Raw genomic sequence first — 19,206 nt, forward strand, 5'->3', positions numbered from 1 at the left:
TCTTGCAGTCTGATGTGTTGCAGTGTAAAATTATAGGAATGTAGGGTAAATATGAGACATAAAGAATTGGATTACTGTCCAAAACTATTGATACCTGTTCTCCCTACGAAATGTTTGAATGATGGAATTCACTGAGGTTCTCCCTACATTTGATTGCACTCGTCATCCAGCTTCAGCCATTGTGATGCTGTGATTCACAACATTGTCCACAAGTGTCGCCCTAATTTCATCAGGGATTTGCAAATGTAGTTCACCTCTTCTTCCTCTGTCCCTGGTTTGTCCCCATCCCCTTCCTCCACGAATTCTCACCCCTCTTCTACGACGCTGACATTCCATCTTTGTGTCACAGAACTGTAGAAATGGCACACACTCTGTCCTGGTCCACAATCCAAAGACATCAAGAGGGGACGAGGCTTATTGATAATCTAAATTGACCGTAGGTGTGACTGTGAGTGTGAATGGTTGTTTGTCTCTGTATCTTGGCCCTGCGATGGACTGGCGACCTGTCCAGGGTGAACCACGCCTCTCGTCCGTAGACGCTGGGATAGGCTTCATCCCCCCCCCGCGACCCTTAAAAGAAAGGAATAAGCGGAAGACAATGAATGAATGAATGAATATATATATGAATTAAATTCTAATATTCTTCTTCTTCTTCTATCTACAAGTATTGTCTTTAAAAACTGTATGACATCTGCTCTTGTGACATTAACCATTAGCTCGTGAGGGGCAAATTAGCTTGAAATCGTCCACCCTGTTCCTGTCATTCCTGTTACTTTCCCAGAGTAAAGTGTTTACGATCCTACAGTAACAGGAGTGACATGAACCAGGTTTTTCTCTCTCGCAGTTTTTAAATATCTTAACTTAACTTTTAAAAATTAAGTAACTAATGTTGTGTGTAGCATTGAGCTAATACCCATATTGAGCACTATGGGCGTTAAGCATTAATTGGAGCCTCAGTAAATTTTCCAATATTTCTCTAATATTTACTGGATGAAGAGAGTACTAAGGCTGCTGTCTTACTCTCTGGCTAAACATGATGTCATGTTTTTGATGAATATTTATGCTTCTTCACACTTTTATTATTTTTTATTATTATTATTATTTTATTATTATTATTATTACGTCATTAAGTGCAGCAGAAAAGGAAAGACGCTATTGCGCTCGACGACCCCAAGATCCAGAGCGAAGGGCAGAGTACCCTGAATGGGAGAGGAAACAATGGAGGAGAGACAAAGAACTTCCATCCATCCATCCCATCCAATCTTCTGCTTATTCCTGTTCAGGGTCACTATCCCAGCGGCTACGGCGAGAGGCGGGGTTCACCCTGGACATGTCCCAAGTCCATCGCAGGGCCACCACTAATAGACTGACAACCATTTTTTGCTCTGTATAAAGGTCACAACACCATCATACAATTCTACATCAGGCTAAAACTTCATGATCATAAAAACCTGAAAGTAAGAAAACATAAATGTGTCTACATATTTTCTAACATTTAATATCACAGAAAACATTTCGTCACAACTATTCTGACAGGAACATTGAAATATTCTTGTTTTTGTTTTTTTACTTCTTTGAATAGACAGAAATGAGCTGGAGGCTCTCAACTGAAGAATCCCAGAAGTCACTCTTGAAGTGAAAACCTGTTTGTCCAGCACGTTTAATATGTCCAACTTTTAATTCAGCTCAAAACAAACCTGCGTCTGGATCAGAAAGGACCTGCTGATGACGAGCTTCAAGCCCCTTTTCTTGCATGTAGATGGCACAGTCTTTATTTTTGTCTTCATCTTAAGGCCTAAAATGTATATTTTCCTGTTCATTTTTAAAAAAAAATTTAAATTTGATCCGATTTTTCCGTCTGTACTCGCGAATGAAAGGTCTGTATAAAAGATAGATCTGAAATATCTGATGCTGCTTTAATGCTCTGTGCCTCTTTGTGTGAAACAACTTGCACTCTGAAAGAAAGGGGAAATAAAAAGCACTGGTTCTTTCTCACATTCTGACCCACTTGTTGGTTCTGTGTGGAAATGAAGCTTTTTCTCAACAGGGCAGCAGAAAGAACAGCAGTTTACGGCAAAAAAATAAAAAGCCTGATGAAATTGATAGACTAACGTTGATATTTGGAATGACATGAATGCATAGACAGGTTCTGCAGGGATCAGAGGAATACCCCCTAAAATCAAAGTTCAAAACTGTTAGATCAAAGCCTGAGATCAGAGTAATAGCGCCCTGATCCAAGTCTCAGATCAGTGAGAGTGAATTCTGACATCACTGACAGGAAGGAGTCAGAGATGTCAGAGCCATCTGTCGTCTTCCATGTTTGTAAGATCAATGCAAAGAAGGATGTGGCTCAAGACTGGTCATCTTTCTTTCCCTTATAAGAGATTCGGTGACCAGTCACAAGTGAGAGAAAAATGGAGCAACGCCAAACTCAGCTGTACACAGATGCCATCACTTGTACCATCTGTCGGGGAATATTCAAGAACCCGGTGACTATTCCCTGCGGACATAGCTTCTGTCTGAGCTGTTTGGAAAACTCCTGGAAACAGGGACATTCTGTCAGCTGTCCCCAATGCTGGCATTCCTTCAGATCAAGGCCTGTCCTGGCTAAAAACACCATGTTAACAAATTTGGTGGAGCAGCTTCAGAAGTCTGGATTCCACAAGGCTCCTTCTGAACACAGTTACGCTGGACCACTAGATGTGGCCTGTGATGTGTGCACTGGGAGGAAGCTGAAAGCCTGCAAGTACTGCCTGTTTTGTTTCATCGCCTTCTGTGACAAACACCTGAAGCCTCATTTTCAAGCCCCCGCCTTTGAAAAGCACACGCTGGTTGAGCCGTGTGAGAAGCACCATGAGAAGACGGGCTCACCTTCTGAAGACGGGCTCAAAATGGTCGAAAATCCTGACCGTCCAGGACTTGACATCATGGTAGAAAGGAGGCAGAAAGAGCACAACCTGCTGAAGAAGCGAATCGAGGAGAGAAAGACGTACATCAAGAAGCTCCAGCATGAGGTGACAGCAATCAACCTGTCTGCTGATCAGGCAGTGGAGAAAAGTGAGAAGAACTTCACTGACTTGATCCACGCCATCAAGAGGAGACGCGCTGATGTGAAGCAGCGAATTAAGGCCAAGCAGTACGCTGAACTGAGGCGGATCAGAGAGGTCCGCAAAAAGGTCAGGAAGGAAATTCTTGAGATGACAAAAGATGAGGGGATGAAGCACCAAGGACCAACTGGACCTCACATCCAAAACACTCCTCTTCATTACTTTGATGATGTGAAAGCAGCTGCGTCAAACACCCTCAGTTCAGTGGAGAATGTTCTGATGGACTGGGGGTTTCACATCACGCAGACGCTGTCTCAAACAGAGTTTTTGCTGTCGCAGCCACGGACCAGAGAGGAATTCCTCCAGTATTCTCGTCCCATTACGCTGGATCCCAACACAGCCCACGCACAGCTGTTCCTTTCTGAGGGGAATAGAGCAGCCAAATTCATGGCGGAGGAACAAGCTTATTCTCCCCACCCAGACAGATTCGGGCATCATCCTCAGGTCCTCAGCAGAGAGAGCATGACTGGCCGTTGTTACTGGGAGGTGGAGTGGACGGGAGCTGCAGGGACTACGGCAGTCTCATACAAGGACATCGGCAGAGCAGGGAAAGGCCTGGATTGTGGATTGGGACAGAACGGCACATCTTGGGCTCTGATGTGTGACAACCAAAGTTTTAAGGTGCTTTATAACAACTACGTCGTGGCGATGGCCACAGGTCCTGTGTCACACAGAATCGGAGTGTACCTGGATCAGTACGCAGGAGAGCTGGCCTTCTTCAACATCAGGGACAATCAGCAGATGGATCTACTCTACAGGACTGAGGCCAACTTCACTCAGCCTCCCCATGCTGGATTCCATTTCAGGAACGTTGGAGACACGGTTGAGTTGATCAACACTAAGACTCAGTAAGCAGCAAACATCCCTCAATCCATTCATCTTCTACCGCTTATCCTGTCAAGGGTTGGGGGGGGGGGGCAGCCTTTCAGTCGAGAGGTGGGGTTCACCCTGAACAGGTCACCAGTCCATTGCAGGACCAACACAACTCAGCCACACCTACGGTCAATTTAGAGCATCAATCAGCCTCGTCCTCTCTTGATATCTTTGGTCTGTGGGAGGAAGCTGGAGTACCAGAGAGAACCCACACAGGAACAGGGAGAACATGGAGACTCCACACAGAAGACCCAGTGCTGGAACCAGGACTCGAAGCCAGAATCTTCCTGCTGGGGGGGCGACAGTGTAGACCACTGCACCACCGTTCCACCAGACAGAGAACTTATTACTGTGAAACTATAAAACAAAAAATACAGTATTTCTTTTGTACAAGTTTCCAATGTTTCAAATCTGAAGAATGTGACCCACTTTCATCAATTTCTGTTTTGTCAGCAGGGAAGCTGTTTCTTGTGAACATTCATTTGCAATACATTTGTCTAAGTTTTAAATGTCAATGATTCTGTAACTGTTCTATTACTATTAAAATATAACAAAAACAAAAATAAATGCAGTATTTTTTACAAGCTATTAATATATGAAGTTTTCTGAAGAATGATTCCCATCATCCCTGTGACTTTTGTCTTTCTGGTTACTTACATGTCAGTCCTGTTAAGATCATTAATTAGATAGATGTGAAAAAAATACAATTAGAATGGCAACCCAGGTAATACCATTCCAATTAACACTGGATAACAGAAGTGAAAAGACCTTTTATCCAATAACATTCCAATAAAAATACTTGTATATGAGTTAAAATGTGGTCTCCTTCTGTAATGTATTTTTCCTTGTCATCAGAAAGATTAAACTGAATGTTTAAAAATATATTAACAATCTGAAAAAAATCACAGTGAAAAGAGGGAAACAACAGAGTTCATTGCAATCAGGGAATTTGTTTCAGCTTCACTCTTCTGAAACTGACAGAGAAACAGGAGAAGAATCCTGGAAGAAGTGATTTTTCAAAGAGAGTTTGTGTTATATTTACATTATTTTTTGCTCTTAAAATTAATGAAATCATATCAATCAAATTGATTTAATTTATGTCAATAATACCTGGTTATTTTATACCTTATCAGTGACTGTAAAGGAGTGACACCACAGGAGACAGTTGCTCATCTTCCAGTCCTCAACTCTTCTTGTAGTACAAATATTCTTCTCAGTACAATTAAGATGAATGATGGTGTAAATCCAAGTTATGTTTCTTCTGGTCTTGTGTCCCACGTTACCTTGAGTCTGTTGAGAGCAGCAAGTCAGTCCACAGGAAGAGGTGGCCCCCGTCCCTCCGGCCCTCTCAGTTTCACAAGGACAGGTGTGCCCAGATGTGTTTTGCATGACTTTGATGCTTCACTGCTCCCCAGACTTTTAAAGTTCTTCACTGCCAGCAAGTCTCAAGTGTTTTCATGAGCTGACTTTGAAAACTCTACCAGGATGAAGTTGCCAGGAACTCTGCTTGTCCTGTTGGGTTTGCTGATTCAGGGTGAGTCCTTTTTGCTGTGAATGTCCTGCAGTTGTTTCTACTCTGGTCTTCATGGATTGGAAGGCTGTGAAAACTAATTCAGGTTGATATCATCCATGATTTCACATTCCAGAGTCGTCTGCCGGGGATTTTCTGACTCAGCCGGACAAATCCAAGTCTGCCAGTCTTGGAGGGACAGTGACCATCAGCGCCACAGGGAGTTCAAATATTGGAGATGATCTCAGTTGGTACCTTCAAAAACCTGGAGAAGCTCCTAAACTACTGATATACAGGGCATCAACTCTGTTCTCTGGAACTCCGTCTCGATTCAGTGGCACTCAATCTGGTTCTCAATACACTCTGACCATCAGTGGTGTTCAGGCTGAAGATATTGGAGAGTATTTCTGTCTTGGTGCCCATGGCGGTGGAAGGTTCACACAGTGAAATAGAGCCGTACAAAAACCTCCCTCAGTTCGACAGAAGTGAAAGTGCTGCAGCTGTGGAGGGCTGGTGAGGACGACACTGGAGTGAACACACAAAAGTCACCAAGCAGAACCACAATGAACCAAAATAACTGAGACAAACTGAGAAGGGTTCTTTATTTACAGGATCAACTTTCTTGTGTGTTCATCTCCTCATGAGTTACTTGACAGGGTTTGACCACAAATGTGCACAAAGGAATGGAGATGCAAAAAAAAAAAAAAAAAAAAAAAACAATCTTCAAGTTTATATTGAACTATTTTAAAATTCTTTGAGTACCATACTCAAAGCATCGCAGTATCCATCCATCCATCCACCCCTCTTGATGCATTTGGACTGTCGGAGGACGCTGGAGTACCAGAGAGAACCCACACAGGAACAGGGAGAACATGGAGACTCCACACAGAAAGTTTCATACCAGAGCCTGGACTCAAACCTGGAACCTTCTTGCTGTGAGAAGCCAGTGCTGACCAATGAACCACAAATGCCGTCCCACATTTCAGTATCTCCTCCAGATAGTACAGGTTTAAATGAAAACATCTTCTCTTCTGCAATGTATAATCAGGACTCACAGACACAGACTCTGCATCAGACAACACATTTCATTCCAACTGAATGATTTATTTGAAACATATTCATGAAATCCACCCTCACCTCTCCCTGTTGTACAGACAGAAACAGGAGAATGAAATAAATACAAGGACAACAACCAGGTAATTTAAAATTCCATGGTGCTTCAAGAGCTTTTCTATTGTTCATCACACCACAGACTGATGTTCCCAGTGAGACTTTGAAGGGTTTATTACATCCAACATGCAATAAAGAAGAAGAATGATGTCATTTGAACAGTTTAGGTTGTCAAGAACCAAAACACACACTGTAAAAAAAAAACCTGCCTCCATCAAACGCCCCTGTCTCCTCCCATCTCACCTGAGTGGTGGGTGGAGCAGGCGAACCTATTTCAGCTGCTCGCTCACCTGGGGGAATTTTCTTTTCCTACTTGAGGACAAAGGAGCAGGCAGTCCCCATTGTTGAGCTTCATACATGTTGTGAGTGAACCCTTTTGTTCCACAAACTCTTTGCCTCTTCTAATGAACATCGTAACTCATATTTTAGGTCTAATCCTTTATTAAATTGAGCAATGTTTGTTTCGATTGTCAATTGTTTGATAATGATGTGTGGGTTGTGTGGAAAAATGTATTCTCACCTTCTATATTCTGTCCTTTCCTGTCAGAAAGAACCAGTTCAATAATAAACAGACATGAGCTGGATCCCTGCTGTTTGTGCCTTTGTCTAAAAGCAAACATTGGCGTTGGTCTCCCTCCTCACCACAAACCCAAATCCATACAAGATAATATTTTACACACACGATCATGAACCCACCTGAACACACATGTGCTATCAAACTCATCTGAACCTCAGCCTCAACATCAGTATTTATCTCATCAGCTAACATGAGCATGCTAACATGCTCACATTGCAAACATGAACGTAAAAATTTCTCTCTCCGTCTCTACCTCTCTCTCTGTCTGTCTATTTATCTATCATTCTATCTATCTATCTATCTATCATGTATTAACATGTATGTAAAGGGATTGTAAACTTTTTTCTCAAGTTTCTTCTCCTTTGCGAAACATTTTACGTGATTAAGAGGAAAAATGTTCTAAATAGATTATTTGTGGGCTTTACAAATGATTGGGAAATTCAGTAAAACCACACTACATTAAGGAATTAAACATTTGTTTTAATATCCATCCATCGTCATCGCGGGGGGGCTGGAGCCTATCCCAGCATCTACGGGCGAGAGAAAGGGTTCACCCTGGACAGGTCGCCAGTCCATCGCAGGGCCAACACACAGAGACAAACAACCATTCACACTCACATTCATACCTACAGTCAATTTAGAGAATCCAATCAGCCTAGTGCCCAAAGTGCATGTCTTTGGACAGTGGAGGAAGACAGAGTACCAGAGAGAACCCACACAGGCACGGGGAGAACATGCAAACTCCACACAGAAAGATCCCGCGCCCGAGCCGGGACTCCAACCCGGAACCTTCTTGCAATGAGGCCACAGTGCTAACCACTGCACCACCGTGTAGCCTATTTGTTTTCATATATAAATGTTAAATATACAAGAGTGTATTTCCATCTAAAATGTGAGTCACTATGAAATCATACAAAACCTCTGGCTGATGAGAATCCTCAGGTTTATTTGATGTCAAATGTTCTCATCACATTTCCATGAATGAAAAGTTTCTCTCAGAGTGAAACAACTAAAGTTCAGCTTGATTCAAAGAGACAAGAACACAAAGTAGAACCAAAGGAAGATGAATATTGGAAAGTTCCAGTCAGAAAAGAGTCATGAAAGCTGCAGTTACAGGAGAAGCTCTGTATCTTCATCAGGATGTGTAGCCACTGAAGCTCTACACGGAGCAGCTGCTGGGCTCCGGCAGGGTTTTAGTGACGGGGGTCTGTCCATCCAGGCTGGCCTCACAGCTCACTGAGCCTGCTGTCCTCCACTGGTCAGCAGGGAGGCTCAGGGTGCTGCTCCAGCTGTAGTGGCCGTCCTTCCCCTGTTGCTCCTGGCTGTTTGTCACCCCTGAGGAGCTGCTGCTGCCCCCCACCTTCCAGCCCAGCCTCCAGGCTGAGGGGAAACCTCCGCTGGCCAGACACACCACTGTGGCAGTGCCCTGCGGCAGCTCCTCTCTGGAGGGGGGGAGGACGGTCAGGGTGGGCTGCACCACCCCCACTGGAGGAAACGCAGACATGAGAGAGAATCAATGCAACTGATGGAAATGATCTCACCTGTTTGATCACATAAAACACTTGAACCACTGATGATCTCACTAATCAGCCTCATGACTGAAATGAAAAAGCAACTAAAACAGTTAGAGGATCAACGTGATGTTTTCATGTCTGTGTCATCGTGTGGGACAGAGAATAACAGAAGCTTCCTTGACGATTGAACTGCCATCTGAAGGAGAACTGAGCCCAGTTTAAACCTCCGTTAAGAATTTATTTCACTTCCTTTTCACAGCATCTGAACAAGAACAGAAAACTTTGCTGCTTTTATTCATGAAACCTTTTGGTGGACAAAAATCCACAACACAATTCTGCTCTAAAAAGTGGCACAAATTAATGAAAACTAACTGCTCATATATAGTTTTTAATCCCAAAAACCTCAACATTTTGAACTTTCAAATATTTTTTCAGCAGATAATACAAAAAAGTTATCACAAAAATCAATTGTTTTATATCCTGTTTCATGATGAGAAGAATGAAGCTTGTTTCCATTTCATGATTTGAGATCAAAATCTCTTCATAAATCATCAGCAACATAAAAACAACATACTTGATCATATTTTCATTCAGTTTGTTTGAACTTCTGCTACATTTAACATCAAATGAAAATCTCTGGTACTTACAGTCAATGAAGAGTTTAGTTCCTCCACCAAAACTCAACCACAGTGATACAAACCCATTTAGTGGCCGTGCAAAAACCTCTTGCACTGTGAGGCAGCAACTTTCTACCAAAAAAATCTACTTTTTCTCTAATTTACAGAAATTATAATCACTTGGCAAAAATTAAAGGATAGTTTTCAAGAAGAATCATGAAACTAATTCAGTAAATAAGATTTTTTTGTTTTAGCTTCACTCTTCTGAAACTGACAGAAACAGGAGAAGAATCCTGGAAGAAGTCATTTTTCAGAGAGAGTTTGTATTATATTTACATTATTTTTTGCTCTGAGAATTAATAAAATCATATCAATCAAAGTGATGTAATTTATGTCAATAATACCTGGTTATTTTATTACCTTATCAGTGACTGTAAAGGAGTGACACCACAGGAGACAGTTGCTCATCTTCCAGTCCTCAACTCTTCTTGTAGTACAAATATTCTTCTCAGTACAATTAAGATGAATGATGGTGTAAATCCAAGTTATGTTTCTTCTGGTCTTGTGTCCCACGTTACCTTGAGTCTGTTGAGAGCAGCAAGTCAGTCCACAGGAAGAGGTGGCCCCCGTCCCTCCGGCCCTCTCAGTTTCACAAGGACAGGTGTGCCCAGATGTGTTTTGCATGACTTTGATGCATCAGTGCTCCCCAGACTTTTAAAGTTCTTCACTGCCAGCAAGTCTCAAGTGTTTTCATGAGCTGACTTTGAAAACTCTACCAGGATGAAGTTGCCAGGAACTCTGCTTGTTCTGTTGGGTTTGCTGATTCAGGGTGAGTCCTTTTTGCTGTGAATGTCCTGCAGTAGTTTCTAATCTGGTCTTCATGGATTGGAAGGCTGTGAAAACTAATTCAGGTTGATATCATCCATGATTTCACATTCCAGAGTCGTCTGCCGGGGATTTTCTGACTCAGCCGGACAAATCCAAGTCTGTCAGTCTTGGAGGGACAGTGACCATCAGTGCCACAGGGAGTTCAAATATTGGAGCTTATCTCAGTTGGTACCTTCAAAAACCTGGAGAAGCTCCTAAACTACTGATATACTCTGCATCAACTCTGTTCTCTGGAACTCCATCTCGATTCAGTGGCACTCGATCTGGTTCTCAATACACTCTGACCATCAGCGGTGTTCAGGCTGAAGATATTGGAGAGTATTTCTGTCTTGGCTACCATGGCAGTAGCTCGTTCACACAGTGATTAAGAGCCGTACAAAAACCTCCCTCAGTTTGACAGAAGTGAAAGTGCTGCAGCTGTGGAGGGCTGGCAAGGACAACGGTTGAGTGAACACACAAAAGTCACCAAGCAGAACCACAATGAACTGAAATAACTGAGACAAACTGAGAAGGGTTCTTTAGTTACAGGATCAACTTGCTTGTGTGTTCATCTCCTCATGAGTTACTTGACAGGGTTTGACCACAAATGTGCACAAAGGAATGGAGATGCAACCAAACAAAACAACGCCCCGAAAACAATCAACAAGTTTATTTTCAACATTTTTAAAAATGTGTTTTATTCCACACTCAAAGTATTGCAGTATCCATCCATCCATTTGCTTCCGCCTATCCTTTTTAGATGGGGGGAGGGGGGGCAACTGGAGCCTTTCCCAGCAACTTTCGTGTGAGAGGCGTGTTCAACCTGGACGGGTCACCAGTCCATCGCAGGGCCAACACATATAGACAACAAAACATTCAACAAATCAATCTGCAGCATTTTCAGACTTCATTTAATTCCATACTCAAATCATTTCAGTATCTCTCCAGATCCCACAGGCCTTGAATGAAAACATCTTCTGTTCTTTAATGTATAATCAAGACGCACAGACAGAGACTCTGCAGCAGACAAATTTAATTCCAACGTAATGATTTATGAAAACATTCATGAAATCCACCCACACCACTCCCTGTTGTACAGACAGCTCAGGGTTGCAAGGGCATCCTGCGGTCTAGACGAGGTCCAAGAGGTGTTGAATCTGGCAGCAGTAGCCCTGGAGATCATGTTGCTGGAGGATCCACACCTCCCTGCCTCCTGCTTTGAGGAGAAGGGTACACTATGCCCAGTAAGGCAAGGGTGCCTCTCCCACCTGACTTTGAGGCTTTGGTTCTGGTGCAGTTCCTCGCACCTTCCGCTGGTCCAGTGTTAGCAGGTGGCTCGCGAATGAGAGGGAGGCTGGGCGTATTGGTTGTGAATGCCCGCCTCCAATTGACCAGTCCATGGTCTCCATTGGTTTTTTGGCAAAGTCAATTCTGACCTATTTTTGAGGCTGATTAATGGTTTGCACCTTGTGGTGAAGCCTTTGTGTTTTTTAGATGAAGTCTTGTCTTTATGGTAGACTCAGATACTACCCTACTTCCTGGAGAGTGTTCTTCACTTGAGTGGATGTTGTGAGGGGGTTTTTCTTCACCATGGAAAGAATTCACTGTTGTCTTCCATGGACGTCCAGGCCTTTTTGAGTTCCCAAGCTCACCAGTGCACTCTTTTTTCTCAGACTGTACCAAACTGTAGCTTTGGCCACTCCGAACATTTCTGCCATCTCTCTGATGGATTTTTTTTTTCAGCCTCAGGACGGTCTGTTTCAGTTCCATTGAGAGCTCCTTTGACCGCATGTTGTGTGTTCACAGCAACAGCTTCCAAATGCAAACACCACACGTGGAATCAAATCCAGACCTTTTAACTGCTTAATTGATGACAGGTTAACGAGGGAAGAGTACATGCAGCCTTGTTGTTTGTTCTTGTTTTTTTGCAGTTTTCTACGTCAATTGTCCAATTACTTTTGGTCCCTTGAAAAAGAGGTGGCTACGTATTAAAGAGCTGTAATTCCTAAACTCTTGCTCCAATTTGGATGTGAACACTCTCAAATTACGGCTGAGAGTCTGTACTTAAAGCCCATATTGATTATATAACTTTATCCTGAACATGCTTTCGTAAAAAGTGAAAATAAAAAAAAAACTTGTGTCACTGTCCAAATATTTCTGGGCCTAACTGTATATCACCATCAGGGTCATCTTTAGGACCGACCAGATGACCCCAGCAGGAACCATAGGACAATGGATGGCCTTTTACTTTGAACACAGTGCAATGGAAGTTCAAAAAAATTAGCCAACACTACAGCAATCCTTTCTGTCTGTCTGCACCATCTTCCTCATGTGGAAGGGGCCACAATGGAGGAAATACAGCTTGTCTCCTCTCTCTTTTCATTGGTTGTCAAGCAGCAGGCCATAGCTTCAGGGAAAGGGATTGCTTCAGTTTGAGTGGTAAGAAGATCCTGATGACTGACACAGTCTCGCTCCCAGCCAACTGGCCATAGATTTCTCACAGGCCTGCCAATCAAATCAAAATATTAAGTGTACTGCATGGAACTAGACAAAGTAGAACAGTTTACAGTGTTGAACATTAGAGTACACCTAGAACGCACACTCAAGCTTTACCTGTACACACTGGTGAAGGGTCTCCTTCCCTCTTTCACTGTTCCTTTCAAGTGGCACATTGTAAAGTTCTTTCATGCGCTTTTCATTCTTCCTGAGCCCTCTGTCAATCGTTGTGATTGAAACACATTCAATATTGCCAAAGATTTTGTCATCATCGATAACAGCGTTTTGAATCTCTCTCAATCTTTTTGGATTGCTTGCAATCACCATTGCACAAATGGCTTCCTCTTGTTGTGGAGTAAAAACAGGCTCCTTTCAACCTCTGCAAGGTTGTCTTGAAGTCTGATGTGTTGCAGAGTAAAATTATAGGAATGTAGGGTAAATATGAGACATAAAGAATTGGATTACTGTCCAAAACTATTGATACCTGTTCTCCCTACGAAATGTTTGAATGATGGAATTCACTGAGGTTCTCCCTACATTTGATTGCACTCGTCATCCAGCTTCAGCCATTGTGATGCTGTGATTCACAACATTGTCCACAAGTGTCGCCCTAATTTCATCAAGGATTTGCAAATGTAGTTCACCTCTTCTTCCTCTGTCCCTGGTTTGTCCCCATCCCCTTCCTCCGCGAATTCTCACCCCTCTTCCATGACGCTGACATTCCATCTTTGTGTCACAGAACTGTAGAAATGGCACACACTCTGTCCTGGTCCACAGTCCAAAGACATCAAGAGGGGACGAGGCTTATTGATAATCTAAATTGACCGTAGGTGTGACTGTGAGTGTGAATGGTTGTTTGTCTCTGTATCTTGGCCCTGCGATGGACTGGCGACCTGTCCAGGGTGAACCCCGCCTCTCGCCCATAGACGCTGGGATAGGCTCCAGCCCCCCCACAACCCTTAAAAGAAAGGAATAAGCGGAAGACAATGAATGAATGAATGAATATATATATGAATTAAATTCTAATATTCTTCTTCTTCTTCTTCTATCTACAAGTATTGTCTTTTCAAACTATAGGACATCTGCTCTTGTGACATTAACCATTAGCTAGCGAGGGACAAATTAGCTTGAAATCGTCCACCCTGTTCCTGTCATTCCTGTTACTTTCCCAGAGTAAAGTGTTTACGATCCTACAGTAACAGGAGTGACATGAACCAGGTTTTTCTCTCTCACACAGTTTTTAAACATCTTAACTTAACTTTTAAAAATCTGAGGAACTAATGTTGTGTGTAGCATTGAGCTAATACCCATATTGAGCACTATGGGCATTAAGCATTAACTGGAGCCTCAGTAACTTTTCCAATATTTCTCTAATATTTACTGTATGAAGAGAGTACTAAGGCTGCTGTCTTACTCTCTGGCTAAACATGATGTCATGTTTTTGATGAATATTTATGCCTCTACACACTTTTATGATTTTGTTTTATTATTATTTTATTATTATTATTATTATTACGTCATTAAGTGCAGCAGAAAAGGAAAGGCGCTATTCTGCTCGACGACCCCAAGATCCAGAGCGAAGGGCAGAGTACCCTGAATGGGAGAGGAAACAATGGAGGAGAGACAAAGAACTTCCATCCATCCATCCCATCCATTCTTCTGCTTATTCCTGTTAAGGGTCACTATCCCAGCGGCTACATCGAGAGGCAGGGTTCACCCTGGACAGGTCCCAAGTCCATCGTAGGGCCACCACTAATAGACTGACAACCATTTTTTGCTCTGTATAAAGGTCACAACACCATCATACAATTCTACATCAGGCTAAAACTTCATGATCATAAAAACCTGAAAGTAAGAAAACATAAATGTGTCTACATATTTTCTAACATTTAATATCACAGAAAACATTTCGTCACAACTATTCTGACAGGAACATTGAAATATTCTTGTTTTTGTTTTTTTACTTCTTTAAATAGACAGAAATGAGCTGGATGCTCTCAACTGGAGAATCCCAGAAGTCACTCTTGAAGTGAAAACCTGTTTGTCCAGCACGTTTAATATGTCCAACTTTTCATTCAGCTCAAAACAAACCTGCGTCTGGGTCAGAAAGGACCTGCTGATGACGAGCTTCAAGCCCCTTTTCTTGCATGTAGATGGCACAGTCTTTATTTTTGTCTTCATCTTAAGGCCTAAAATGTATATTTTCCTGTTCATTTAAAAAAAAAATTAAAATTTGATCCGATTTTTCCGTCTGTACTCGCGAATGAAAGGTCTGTATAAAAGATAGATCTGAAATATCTGATGCTGCTTTAATGCTCTGTGCCTCTTTGTGTGAAACAACTTGCACTCTGAAAGAAAGGGGAAATAAAAAGCACTGGTTCTTTCGCACATTCTGACCCACTTGTTGGTTCTGTGTGGAAATGAAGCTTTTTCTCAACAGGGCAGCAGAAAGAACAGTAGTTTACGGCAAAAAAATAAAAAGCCTGATGAAATTGATTGACTAAAGTTGATATTTGGAATGACATGAATGCATAGACAGGTTCTGCAGGTATCAGAGGAATACCTCCTAAAGTCAAAGTTCAAAACTGTTAGATCAAAGCCTGAGATCAGAGTAATAGCGCCCTGATCCAAGTCTCAGATCAGTGAGAGTGAATTCTGACATCACTGACAGGAAGGAGTCAGAGATGTCAGAGCCATCTGTCGTCTTCCATGTTTGTAAGATCAATGCAACGAAGGATGTGGCTCAAGACTGGTCATCTTTCTTTCCCTTATAAGAGATTCGGTGACCAGTCACAAGTGAGAGAAAAATGGAGCAACGCCAAACTCAGCTGTACACAGATGCCATCTCTTGTACCATCTGTCGGGGAATATACAAGAACCCGGTGACTATTCCCTGCGGACATAGCTTCTGTCTGAGCTGTTTGGAAAACTCCTGGAAACAGGGACGTTCTGTCAGCTGTCCCCAATGCTGGCATTCCTTCAGATCAAGGCCTGTCCTGGCTAAAAACACCATGTTAACAAATTTGGTGGAGCAGCTTCAGAAGTCTGGATTCCACAAGGCTCCTTCTGAACACAGCTACGCTGGACCACTAGATGTGGCCTGTGATGTGTGCACTGGGAGGAAGCTGAAAGCCTGCAAGTACTGCCTGTTTTGTCTCATCGCCTTCTGTGACAAACACCTGAAGCCTCATTTTCAAGCCCCCGCCTTTGAAAAGCACACGCTGGTTGAGCCGTGTGAGAAGCAACATGAGAAGACGGGCTCACCTTCTGAAGACGGGATCAATATGGTTGAAAATCCTGACCGTCCAGGACTTGACATCATGGTAGAAAGGAGGAAGAAAGAGCACAACCTGCTGAAGAAGCGAATCGAGGAGAGAAAGTCGTACATCAAGAAGCTCCAGCATGAGGTGACAGCAATCAACCTGTCTGCTGATCAGGCAGTGGAGAAAAGTGAGAAGAACTTCACTGACTTGATCCACGCCATCAAGAGGAGACGCGCTGATGTGAAGCAGCGAATTAAGGCCAAGCAGTACGCTGAACTGAGGCGGATCAGAGAGGTCCGCAAAAAGGTCAGGAAGGAAATTCTTGAGATGACAAAAGATGAGGGGATGAAGCACCGAGGACCAACTGGACCTCACATCCAAAACACTCCTCTTCATTACTTTGATGATGTGAAAGCAGCTGCGTCAAACACCCTCAGTTCAGTGGAGAACGTTCTGATGGACTGGGGGTTTCACATCACGCAGACGCTGTCTCAAACAGAGTTTTTGCTGTCGCAGCCACGGACCAGAGAGGAATTCCTCCAGTATTCTCGTCCCATTACGCTGGATCCCAACACAGCCCACGCACAGCTGTTCCTTTCTGAGGGGAATAGAGCAGCCAAATTCATGGCGGAGGAACAAGCTTATTCTCCCCACCCAGACAGATTCGGGCATCATCCTCAGGTCCTCAGCAGAGAGAGCATGACTGGCCGTTGTTACTGGGAGGTGGAGTGGACGGGAGCTGCAGGGACTACGGCAGTCTCATACAAGGACATCGGCAGAGCAGGGAAAGGCCTGGATTGTGGATTGGGACAGAACGGCACATCTTGGGCTCTGACGTGTGACAACCAAAGTTTTAAGGTGCTTTATAACAACTACGTCGTGGCGATGGCCACAGGTCCTGTGTCACACAGAATCGGAGTGTACCTGGATCAGTACGCAGGAGAGCTGGCCTTCTTCAACATCAGGGACAATCAACACATGGATCTACTCTACAGGACTGAGGCCAACTTCACTCAGCCTCCCCATGCTGGATTCCATTTCAGGAACGTTGGAGACACGGCTGAGTTGATCAACACTAAGACTCAGTAAGCAGTTATCAAAGCTGAGAGGAGGGGATTTTCATCAACGCATGGAATTCAAAGCCATTTTTCTTTGAATTTTTTTTTTGGAAAAGAGGCTTGGAAAGACTCAACAGCGCAGCAAACATCCCTCAATCCATTCATCTTCTACCGCTTATCCTGTCAAGGGCTGGGGAGGGGCAGCCTTCAGTCGAGAGGTGGGGTTCACCCTGAACAGGTCACCAGTCCATTGCAGGACCAGCACATCTCAGCCACACCTACGGTCAATTTAGAGCATCAATCAGCCTCGTCCTCTCTTGATGTCTTTGGACTGTGGGAGGAAGCTGGAGTACCAGAGAGAACCCACGCAAGAACAGGGAGAACATGCAGACTCCACACAGAAGACCCGGTGCTGGAACCAGGACTCGAAGCCAGAACCTTCTTGCTGGGGGGCGACAGTGCAGACCACTGCACCACCGTCCCACCAGACAGAGAACTTATTACTGTGAAACTATAAAACAACAAATACAGTATTTCTTTTGTACAAGTTTACAATGTTTCAAATCTGAAGAATGATACCCACTTTCATCAATTTCTGTTTTGTCAGCAGCGAAGCTGTTTCTTGTTAACATTCATTTGCAATACATTTGTCGAAGTTTTAAATGTCAATGATTCTGTAACTGTTCTATTACTATTAAAATATAACAAAAACAACAATAAATGCAGTATTTTTCACAAGCTATTAATATATGAAGTTTTCTGAAGAACGATTCCCATCATCCCTGTGACTTTTGTCTTTCCTGTTACTTACATGTCAATCCTGTTAAGATCATTAATTTGATAAAAATGAAGAAAATACAATGTGAATGACAACCCAGGTAATACCATTCCAATTAACACTGGATAACAGAAGTGAAAAGACCTTTTATACAATAACATTCCAATAAAAATACTTATATTTTAGTTAAAATGTGGTCTCCTTCTGTAATGTATTTTTCCTTGTCATCTGAAAGATTAAACAGAATGTTTAAAAATATATTAACAATCTGAAAAAAATCACAGTGAAAAGAGGGAAACAACAGAGCTCATTGCAATCAGGGAATTTGTTTCAGCTTCACTCTTCTGAAACTGACAGAGAAACAGGAGAAGAATCCTGGAAGAAGAGATTTTTCAGAGAGAGTTTGTGTTATATTTACATTATTTTTTGCACTTAGAATTAATAAAATCATATCAATCGGAAGTGATGTAATTTATGTCAATAATACTTGGTTATTTTATACCTTATCAGTGACTGTAAAGGAGTGACACCACAGGAGACAGTTGCTCATCTTCAAGTCCTCAACTCTTCTTGTAGTACAAATATTCTTCTCAGTACAATTAAGATGAATGATGGTGTAAATCCAAGTTATGTTTCTTCTGGTCTTGTGTCCCACGTTACCTTGAGTCTGTTGAGAGCAGCAAGTCAGTCCACAGGAAGAGGTGGCCCCCGTCCCTCCGGCCCTCTCAGTTTCACAAGGACAGGTGTGCCCAGATGTGTTTTGCATGACTTTGATGCTTCACTGCTCCCCAGACTTTTAAAGTTCTTCACTGCCAGCAAGTCTCAAGTGTTTTCATGAGCTGACTTTGAAAACTCTACCAGGATGAAGTTGCCAGTAACTCTGCTTGTCCTGTTGGGTTTGCTGATTCAGGGTGAGTCCTTTTTGCTGTGAATGTCCTGCAGTTGTTTCTAATCTGGTCTTCATGGATTGGAAGGCTGTGAAAACTAATTCAAGTTGATATCATCCATGATTTCACATTCCAGAGTCGTCTGCCGGGGATTTTCTGACTCAGCCGGACAAATCCAAGTCTGTCAGTCTTGGAGGGACAGTGACCATCAGCGCCACAGGGAGTTCAAATATTGGAGCTGATCTCAGTTGGTACCTTCAAAAACCTGGAGAAGCTCCTAAACTACTGATATACAGGGCATCAACTCTGTTCTCTGGAATGCCGTCTCGATTCAGTGGCACTCGATCTGGTTCTCAATACACTCTGACCATCAGTGGTGTTCAGGCTGAAGATATTGGAGAGTATTTCTGTCTTGGTGCCCATGGTGTTGCAAGGATCACACAGTGAAATAGAGCCGTACAAAAACCTCCCTCGGTTTGACAGAAGTGA

The 19,206-nt window shown here is 42.9% G+C and overlaps 2 protein-coding genes across 2 annotated transcripts in view; one reads left to right on the forward strand and one right to left on the reverse strand.

Annotated features, from left to right (window-relative positions):
• Positions 1-6,763: 6,763 nt before the first annotated feature.
• The window catches only part of LOC147246340 (immunoglobulin lambda-1 light chain-like), a 41,609-nt gene continuing 29,166 nt past the window's right edge, over positions 6,764-19,206 (reverse strand). The window contains exons 3-4 of the mRNA XM_086182202.1: positions 9,399-9,433; positions 6,764-8,722 (exon numbers count right to left, since the gene is read on the reverse strand). Of these exons, the coding sequence (XP_086038328.1) occupies positions 8,397-8,722; positions 9,399-9,433 (361 nt within the window). The 3' untranslated portion in view covers positions 6,764-8,396. The remainder of the gene's footprint in view (positions 8,723-9,398; positions 9,434-19,206) is intronic.
• LOC147246341 (tripartite motif-containing protein 16-like) lies at positions 15,544-17,761 on the forward strand. Its single transcript, XM_086182195.1, has one exon. The coding sequence runs from the start codon at positions 15,743-15,745 to the stop codon at positions 17,081-17,083; it is 1,341 nt and encodes a 446-aa protein (XP_086038321.1). The 5' UTR covers positions 15,544-15,742; the 3' UTR covers positions 17,084-17,761.

Source organism: Aulostomus chinensis, chromosome 17 (genome assembly GCF_037954235.1).
Source record: "Aulostomus chinensis isolate RoL2024-O1b breed Wild chromosome 17, RoL_Achi_v1.0, whole genome shotgun sequence".
Lineage (NCBI taxonomy): Eukaryota > Metazoa > Chordata > Actinopteri > Syngnathiformes > Aulostomidae > Aulostomus > Aulostomus chinensis.

Bases quoted from the DNA above. Each gene is read 5' to 3' on its own strand.
- LOC147246341 (XM_086182195.1), top strand. From the start codon at position 15,743: ATGTTAACAAATTTGGTGGAGCAGCTTCAGAAGTCTGGATTCCACAAG.